General features: G+C 41.3%; 2 protein-coding genes across 2 annotated transcripts; one reads left to right on the forward strand and one right to left on the reverse strand.

The window, feature by feature from the left end:
- The first annotated feature begins 105 nt into the window (after positions 1–105).
- Positions 106–3353, forward strand: pfdn6 (prefoldin subunit 6). Its single transcript, XM_035161324.2, has 4 exons — positions 106–300; positions 509–579; positions 1115–1239; positions 2977–3353. The coding sequence occupies exons 1-4, from the start codon at positions 237–239 to the stop codon at positions 3095–3097; spliced, it is 381 nt and encodes a 126-aa protein (XP_035017215.1). The 5' UTR covers positions 106–236; the 3' UTR covers positions 3098–3353.
- A 4098-nt stretch (positions 3354–7451) lies between these two features.
- Positions 7452–8540, reverse strand: her5 (hairy-related 5). The gene is made up of 3 exons (XM_035161913.2): positions 8476–8540; positions 8295–8390; positions 7452–8189 (listed from the first exon to the last, which is right to left on the reverse strand). The coding sequence occupies exons 1-3, from the start codon at positions 8524–8526 to the stop codon at positions 7728–7730; spliced, it is 609 nt and encodes a 202-aa protein (XP_035017804.2). The 5' UTR covers positions 8527–8540; the 3' UTR covers positions 7452–7727.
- Positions 8541–8953: the final 413 nt, after the last annotated feature.

The following is an 8953-nucleotide window of genomic DNA, read 5'->3' on the forward strand; positions in this document are numbered from 1 at the left end:
CACTTTTAATGTTATTTTTTGTTTTATATGCAGTGAATGTGTGCGAGTTTATATGTTATGAATACTTTTGTGACCAGTAAGGGCTCTTACTTTGAAGACACGACTTGACATCCGCTCTAGCTACTGCTACTGCCTCTTCCTGTTAGCTGCCGCTGCTCCTTCGTGTCATACCACATTTAGCCATCCACTCATTCTTCTATATAGTTCACCCGGTGTTTATTTAAACAAACACAAACATGGCAGATGCCATTCAAAGGAAGATAAAAGCGGAACTAGAAATATATACCCAGATGCAGAAAGGTGGGTCATTTTCCTTACACACATCGAGCCATGTTGTAGCGAACAAGCTAACTGACCATATTAGGACAGTTAGCCCCACATGAAATACGCTACTTAAACATTTCATACACATCTAAACTAGTAATTACGCTCAGAAATGTCTAAAGTGTATTGTTGAAACACGTGATCAATAACTACGCTCACCAGCTAATGTTTGTCTGTCATTCAGATGTTAGCAAGAGCGTGTCAGCCAGACAGAAGCTGGAGGCGCAGCTAACAGAGAACAACTTTGTCAAAGAGGTAACTCTTCTCCTTCTAATGTCTTATGTTTCATGCGTGGAGTTCACGTTGTTGGTTATAGTCATTTCATTTATTTGTTTGTGTGACAGGGACAATGCTCATTAATCAACAGCTAAATTACTGTCAATGAGACAGCGTTAGCTCGACAGGCTAATTTTCATCTGTTCCCTGGAGAGTTTCTTAAAATGGCAACCTAAAACTAAGATAAAATGACTTGTTATAGTCAACACATACAAGCAATATATTCCCGACAGGTACAATGCATAACAATAAGTAACAGCACAAGATATGAAACAAAGCACAGCAGGTAAATACCAACAAAGACAAACTGCAGGCAGGCAGCTACAGTCAGTAGTTAGTCTAATGTGCACAGATCTGATTATCAATAATTCATTTCTTCAGCTTACCAGTATAAGAACATTTAGTATTTACTTCTCTTATCTGCATTGGGAACAGATTCAATGTCCTTCATGTGTTGCATCAAAGTAGTGATCAGTATTTAAGATGTCATCTCTCTCTCTCTCTCTCTTTCCAGGAGCTGGATCTGCTGAACAGCACAAACACAGTTTATAAACTTATTGGTCCTGTATTAGTGGTACAAGATCAGGACGAGGCCAAAGCCACAGTTGCAAAAAGGCTGGAGTATATAAAAGGAGAAATGTGAGTCACTGAAGTTTGGTTCATGCCTGTAGTGCTATAGAGCACAGAAATGCCTGGTATATACAAAAGACACATTGGTTCTTACTTCCCCTCATTAGCCTTATGTGTAAACATGACAACAGTATTTCACAATCATCAGAAGAGTAGTAGTACATAGATCAGTCCATTCTTTTTATATCTGTCAGTCCTGCAATGATCATGTCTTAGTAGTGTCAGATCTGGAGCATGCGGAGAGATAACGGCAGAATGAGGACAGAGAGGGGGGCACATGTAGTTCAGTTAGGACTGGGCGATAAAACGGTATAGATAATTATCGCGATATAACGTTTCCTCGATACATATTTAAGACCTGGTCGATAGAACTCATCCATCCATGTCTTGACAGATAACTCGAACAGCCAATAAAAATGAGCATAGCGCCGAACCAATCATGTGGCTGGAATGTAGTTACAGCATCGGGTTAGGTTGACGCACACGGCACAGAGTGTAGGAGGAGCAGCAGCACACGTGTTAATGTTTGGGCTCCTGCACAGAGGTGGATGACTCTGCATCGAGGCAGTGACTGAACATAATTGATTCATGTTTTTCGCTACGTTCATTTTAAGCGGGTTTCCACTGCTGAATACTTAAAACCACCGCTGCTTCAGGATCAGGACAGACGCACATTAAACGTCCAGTCGCCCTTAGTCAGAGTCTGTCGGTTTCTGACTGCTCCCCTCTGACCTGTGCTTACTGATGGTGTTTATTGTTACACTTTAACAATTAACATCACTGATCAGAAGTTATTAGGACACGTACAGGACTGATGTTTACTTTGGGTTTGTTTTATTCGCTCTCGAGTTTATGAGACACATGTTTAAACCTGCTACACAACACGAGACGTAACGTGACTCGCACAGACAGGACATCAGGGTTAAAGTGACCGGAACAATCCGGAGTCATGATCCAACATCATCGATTAATAACAAAATAAATGTGATTTTCAGTTGGTGTATGAAGAGGGACAGAGATGAGCAGACACAAACACACACTCCTGCAGACAGAAGCTCTTCCCTCAGATTATGACGCCACGTGGTGTTTTAACTTCTTTGTTGCAGAAGAAGCGACGCCCCGTTTATCCAAAAACATAAATATGAATTCATCAGGTTTTTTTTTAAGATCAGTTCTAAATGTGATGATTAGAAAACATCAGAGGAGCAGTGTCACTTGTTTGCCTGCAGAGTAATGAACCTCAGTGCAGTGGCACTGATTTGATGTATATTGTGATATACATCGATATTCAGTCTTAATATCTTATATAATTTACATATATCCTCTGTCAGATAACACCATGGTGGTTTTATTAAACACCCCTCATCCCCTTGAACGCGTCTCTCTTCATATTCAAAGAAACTGAAAGTAGAATGTATCATATATCCACCCTCGGTGTCCGAGCTGTATGTTTTAGATGTGTGAGGAGGTGTCTCAGTTGAGCATTTGTGACTGTGTTCTGAAAAGCCTCCTCATATTCAATGGATAGTTTTGTAGTGTTGTCACTAGCAGGATCTTCATTACCTAAGTTCATAGAAGTATGCTTATCATAGCTGTGTGTCAAAACAGGAAATAGCATACAGAGCTGTGAGCAGCATGTTTCATGTGAGTGCATTCAGTTTATACAACTGATCTCAAAAGGGTGTTTTCTGGTGTTTCTTTAGTATTGTAACATTTATGTTGTTCTCTTTTTTCTTCCTGTCACAGTCAAAGGTACGAGGCGCTCCTGAAAGACATGGAGAAGAAATCTGACCAGCACCGAGAAGTCCTGTCCAGTTTACAGCAGGAGTATCAGAAAGCTCAAGGCCTCGCTGTTGGCAAAGTCTGACCGAGTGGAGAAGCTGCACACACATACACACACACACTGTACAGTGTGTAGTGTCGGTACAGTTGATCCCAAATGAAAAGGTTGCACGTTGCATCCTCCTTGGATTTTGTTGATTACTTTGCGCAGAACCATGCCCCCCCATTCAGTCATGCAATGTAAATCTACTACATGTGGTTGAGTCAATTCTGCTTGTATCCTGTCTTTTACTGTGACTATTCTCTTGTTTGCTAATAAACATGTTTTTCATTGAAGGTCATATAGTTTTCTCAAGTAAAAAATTTCTGAGCAGTGTTTCTGTTAAACTGATAATGTTAGATTACACAATAAGGTCTTTGCATTACTGTGTGTGTGTCTGGGTTTTTCTGTTTAGCATTTGCTGTAATTACGGAGGCCGGCCTGTGGCCACCAGAGCAGATGTTGTCCAGTCACTGACCCTCCCCTCAGCTCAGCCGTGAATAAAGACACAGCGGTGGAGCATTGTTCACCTTAATTAATGAATTTCCCTGCTGTTGACCACCAGCAGAGGATTTAGGCAACATGAATAACCAAAACCAAAGTCTTCTACAGATTTAACTGTGTAAATAACCTCAACAGAAACCAGATTAAAAAAGATAACATTTGGGAGTTCTTGTGTGAATTTACATTTATGGCTGGAAGTAGCTTACACATTCACAACTCTTTGCTGATTGACTCTTTAGGGTGCTGTAGACTATATTATACAGATATATCAATCCAATTTTATTTATATAGTGTCATAATATACATTATCTCAAGGCTCTTTACATAGTAAGGTAATATCTTAAAATGTAAACATCCTGTTACTGCCTTCACTGTAAGTTAATGCCCCTCAACCTCTTACCAAGTGTTCCTAAAGAATTTGGCGTAATTTGTTGCCTAATATTTCCACAGTAGCCGTCAGTCTAGAAGATAATGTGTGTACAACCAAAGCACACAGTGTGTGTTGAGGAATCTTTGACCATCCTCACACATTACTGTATATGCCACTATATATTAATGTATATTGAATATTACACATATCTGTACAGGAGAATAGTGCCTGACTAAATTCCACAGATACTCCCTTCTCTCTCTTAGCAGTGCCCAAGGTCAGGTTATCGATAAAGGACCAACCAACAGTACATTGTAGTGTCTACGCTCAGGGACGTTCATATCTAACTCAGATGTGCCAGACAGAGAGACACCAACTTCAACTCTCACCGACTTTAATTCTTTTACATATTTCACCAGTGGCAAGATGCAAGGACACAGTGTGATTTAGGAATACATACTTTAGGCTTAACTATCCAATAGGATGCGAACACCTACATGTAACATAGAGAGTGACAGCAATTCTAGCCTTTCATGGATGTGCTGTTAGAATGGGTGATGCAGGGTGAGGGAGATATACTGGGATGCTGTGGGAGACATCTTCAGACCTGTGGGTGACAATTGCTCATGTTACTCTGTCAGCGTTTGTATATTGTTTCACGTTCTGGTCTCCTTGATGCATCAAGTCTACATTAAAATCTTCTGCATAAGACATCAGCTGCTGCCTGAGTTCTCCTTTCACCAGCTTCCACAAAACTTCCACAACAGTGTGGAAGTAGGCAAACACGTGTGTAACATGAGCGTTCACTGTGGGGTTAAAGCTTGGAGATGGATAAGTCTTCACTGTTCTCCACATTTCAGCAGCTTCACATCACTTCTTCCTTCTGACTTGGATGTGACTGAATGGACCAATCAGAAGGTATACACTTTACACTATCACAAAAGTAGGATACAGCAGACTATTGTTGGTTTAAAATATGTCAATGATTAACATCATAAGCATCTATTTTTAGTAATTAAACTTAAATATGTTCATTAACTTGACCTCTGAACCTTACATGTGTTTTGCAATCACTCAACATACCGACATATCTAATTTAAATGTCCAGAATAACGCAGCACAACATTTATTGAAAGTTACTTTTAGTTGTTTGAATTAAATCATTTTTTGGATGATTTTTCTCAGGGCTGCAGGGGACATATAAATGTTTTAAAGCCTGTGGGAAAAAACAAATAACAACAAAACCTGCAACAACAACAAGAGAGGTCACAGAGCGGTGTCCGTGCACGAGCTCGTCACCTCCGACGCGTGGGTGCCAGCAAACCCATTGACACCCTGAGGTGCTGTGTTTTTATAATGTCCACACTGCGGCTGTAAACCTGCAGACACGTGGCCGCGGGTGAAAATATAGACCCACACATTCTCTAAATCCTGGATTGGAATATATATATTAATCGGTAGATTTTGTGGGAGTCTATAGAACTGTAATTAATTCTATAGTTTATTATGGGGTGGTTTTATTCAAGCCGTGACACTTGAAGGGCTCTGATATAAACTAAGATCGGATTTATTCCACACATCGTTTAAATAAGTCCAGAAGATGTTCAGGTGCATTTATACTATGACAACATATACTCTACGTGTATATCTGTATATGGATATTCAAGCGTTCTGGCTCGTGGGAATTGAAGGCGTCAAATGGTTTGTGGATGAGGCCAAACGGTGATTTATCACTTTGCATTTATTGTGTTCGCGCTGATGTGGTAAACAACAACACGTTTAGTTGAGGTCATTCTTCAGTCACTGGGACACATTTCTTCTTCTTGTCCAAAGTCAACAAACTGGAAACCTTATCATAAAAATCTCATATAAAGCTGATAGCCCACATCCGAGCCGGACTAATCGGATCCATTTTACTCAGACAATACACCAGGCCTTGTTTAAACCTCATTCAGACAGATGCTCCTCAAATGAAACTCTAATCTGATTCCAGCTTTAATTGATTTACTTCAGTGATGTGTGCGTTTCACCAGGGAGCTGAAGCTTTGAGGTGCACAAAGGAGCATCCTGTCCACAGATCAGCGCAGCGGGACTAACACCTCCTTTCATACGAGAGGTTTCCAAACAGGCTGCGAGGCAATGCGTGCATGCGCACTGCAACCCGGGGCCAGGCACAAGGATAGCAGAGTTAGACAGCTTGAACATTGGTCATCTATAGATGAGAAATGGGATGAATTGTAGTTTTATTTTTAATAGAAATAGGATATTGGATATTTTCTTATATCCACGTCCATCATCCAGTTTTAATGCACAGACCTCATCAGTGAATTATAATTCCCTTCAACAAGCATCTTCTCCAGGTAATTTAAAAACATATCAGAACCACCAGGTCACCACGAGTCAAAGATTACAGTCTGTACTTGGAGGTGAACTCTCCATTTCCATGCGCTCAGAGAGGGGTCTATACTGGGCAGTTAGCACGCACCTTACCCAGGATGGGGAACGGTTAGGAAACCATCCAGCGTGCATTCATATGTTGATATGCGGGGGCCTGTTGCTTTTAGTGCATTATTCAAAGTTAGAGAAGCACACGACAGTGGACACACCGTGTGCGCATCTGCAACATGCGGACACAATCCAACAAACAAAACCTATATAGTCCCAGATTCTGAACAACAACAAAAAACATGTTGTCGCTGAAAAGTTAGCAAAACATCAAAAAGCTAGGCCACGTTTGAACCACTTCAGCTTGATGTATGAAGTTATTGTTGACAAAATTATTTTAAATGGACTGAAATGACCACTAAATGTTCTCGGCATGTTTAATCTGAATATTCAACTTGAGTACATCCTATTCTACCATGTCGTGTTATTTTTTTAAAGGCAAGCTAAGATTCAGGATGTGGAAAGGTCTAAAGAAGTGGAAATGGAGACTGAATCTATTGGTTGCAGCCTCACTCATAATCGTTCATCAGAGAGAAGCTAATGTGGGCTCATCAACATATGTTTCTGGAGAATTTGAGTTGGTGTATAGGCATATTAAACCCACTCCAACGGGTTCAGTGAAGGTATGTTTCTAGCATTGTTTCGACGTCGGGGGTTTTGTAGATTGGACACTTTCGGACCAGAAGCAGTCTGGAGACCGAGCAGTGTGAATGACCACTCTGCTTTGAAAACCATCAACATTTCAATAGACAAGATGTGTCATAACTGTTGTGTCCAGCCTGGATAAAGTATGTGTTAACTGCAACCTATTCTTCTTCAACAGCAGCTGGATAGTCTACTCAAGTACAAACGTTTCACACAGCGAATAGGCCACTCCAGTAATCTGTGAATGATCAGGAAACTGTACTTTTATTGTAGATAGGTCAGATACAAGCTCAACTTCAGTAGAACAGTTTCAACAACCTTATATACCTCACAGTGCAAATAGGGAAAAAAATCAGCGCCCCTGATCGAGCTGCAAAAGTAAAGCAGATTTTACGCACGGTTTACAACATTTTACGCACGCGTAAAAGCGCCACCAAATATATTGGTACATCCCCGTCTGGAAAAAATATCATATGTACAGATCAAATATAAAAAAGGAAAATATTTGCACACGAGGATGCCAAAATAAAAACGCCACACAAATGTGGGAAAAAAAATCATCTCATGATGTCTGTAACCCTAACCCTAACTGTACAGGGGTTCATGGCTGTACAATACAATATTGTACAATAAAATACATATTTACACAGTTTGCTGTCATATACAGTCAGCTTCATAGTCTCAAATAAAAATCTGTGTCCCAAGTGTCTGTTACTGAGGCCAAGGCCTCCATACTGGATCAGTGACGTTCGTGCACGCTGCGTCGGAGGAAAACGACTTCCTGCTCTCGCAGTGGAGGCCGGTGAGGTACGGATGAGAGAGTCCGTGCTTGTTGTGATGGCGGGCCACAAGAGGAGCCACAGAAGAAGAGTCACCAGCGGGTACTAATGTCTTGTGGATGTGTTCGGATGAGGAAGCGTGAGTCTGCTCCTCGGGGAGCGCAAGAGAAGCCTGAATTGCATCTCCGCCGGTTTCCTCTGCCTCCTGGCTCTTGGTGGCTATGAAGTGGCTGACCCGTAGCAGGCAGGACCTCATGCCGTCATGGTAGTTGTGCTGGCGGGCACTGCAGGCCTGGTTCTTGGACATGACTCTGTCCTCATCCTTCTCTGTCCTCAAGAAGTGGACCACGCTCTCCAGAATCTCTGCCTTCTCCACCTTTGGATTCTTCAGTTTCTAAATCAAGAAAACCACAGTACAAATTAGCCACTAAATTAATTAATACATTCAGAAACCCAGGAATCCCGAACACCGTAACAAAACCATGACGCACAGACGAACCTCATTTTGTGTGCCCTCCAGCATCAGAAGTCTTAACGTCTCCAGACTGTGGTTGATTCGCTCACGTCTGCGCTTCTCCATCAGAGGTTTGGGCACCTGGAGGGAAACGGTAACATTAGACTGATAACGTTTATTTCCTAAATGAGATATTCTCTTTAAAAGCCGGAGTTCGGCAGCTTACCCTTCTCATGGCCCTCGGTCTGGGAGACTCAGGTGAAGATAAAGCCTTCATGCTCAGAGCGGTGTCGGTACAGTGGATCCAAAATGAAATGCGCGCATATTTGCGTTCTCGTTGGAATTTGTTGATTTATTTGCTCACAGCCACGCCCCTGACACGCCCCCCACTCATTCAGCAGCAGTGACATCGAAGATAACTGAAATTACATGACCTCTACAGCACCCATTCTATTTTCAATTTATAATTTAGAGATCAGAATGGCAGAAAACGTTTTTTCTCCACAGGTTTCAATGGTTACTTCATCTGTTAGTCGGTTCACTCAAATGTTTAAACTTTCGTTTATTTACTCAAAGTTGTGTTTTATCAAGTCATTCGATCTGTCGTGTAATTATTTTCCTTCTCTCACTCATGAAGCCAAATAAAAGTAACAATTTCCCAATGTCCTACTTTATTCAGGACAAGAGGGAAACTCTTTCTTTCT

This window comes from Hippoglossus stenolepis, chromosome 7 (assembly GCF_022539355.2).
Source record: "Hippoglossus stenolepis isolate QCI-W04-F060 chromosome 7, HSTE1.2, whole genome shotgun sequence".
NCBI lineage: Eukaryota > Metazoa > Chordata > Actinopteri > Pleuronectiformes > Pleuronectidae > Hippoglossus > Hippoglossus stenolepis.

Excerpts from the sequence above, each read along its gene's own strand:
- pfdn6 (XM_035161324.2), top strand. The coding sequence starts at position 237 with ATGGCAGATGCCATTCAAAGGAAGATAAAAGCGGAACTAGAAATATAT. Across the intron at positions 301-508 it reads ATATACCCAGATGCAGAAAG|ATGTTAGCAAGAGCGTGTCA; the intron begins GTGGGTCATTTT and ends TCTGTCATTCAG. Across the intron at positions 580-1,114 it reads AGAACAACTTTGTCAAAGAG|GAGCTGGATCTGCTGAACAG; the intron begins GTAACTCTTCTC and ends CTCTCTTTCCAG.
- her5 (XM_035161913.2), bottom strand. The coding sequence starts at position 8,526 with ATGAAGGCTTTATCTTCACCTGAGTCTCCCAGACCGAGGGCCATGAGA. Across the intron at positions 8,391-8,475 it reads GACCGAGGGCCATGAGAAGG|GTGCCCAAACCTCTGATGGA; the intron begins GTAAGCTGCCGA and ends GTTTCCCTCCAG. Across the intron at positions 8,190-8,294 it reads TGGAGGGCACACAAAATGAG|AAACTGAAGAATCCAAAGGT; the intron begins GTTCGTCTGTGC and ends TTCTTGATTTAG.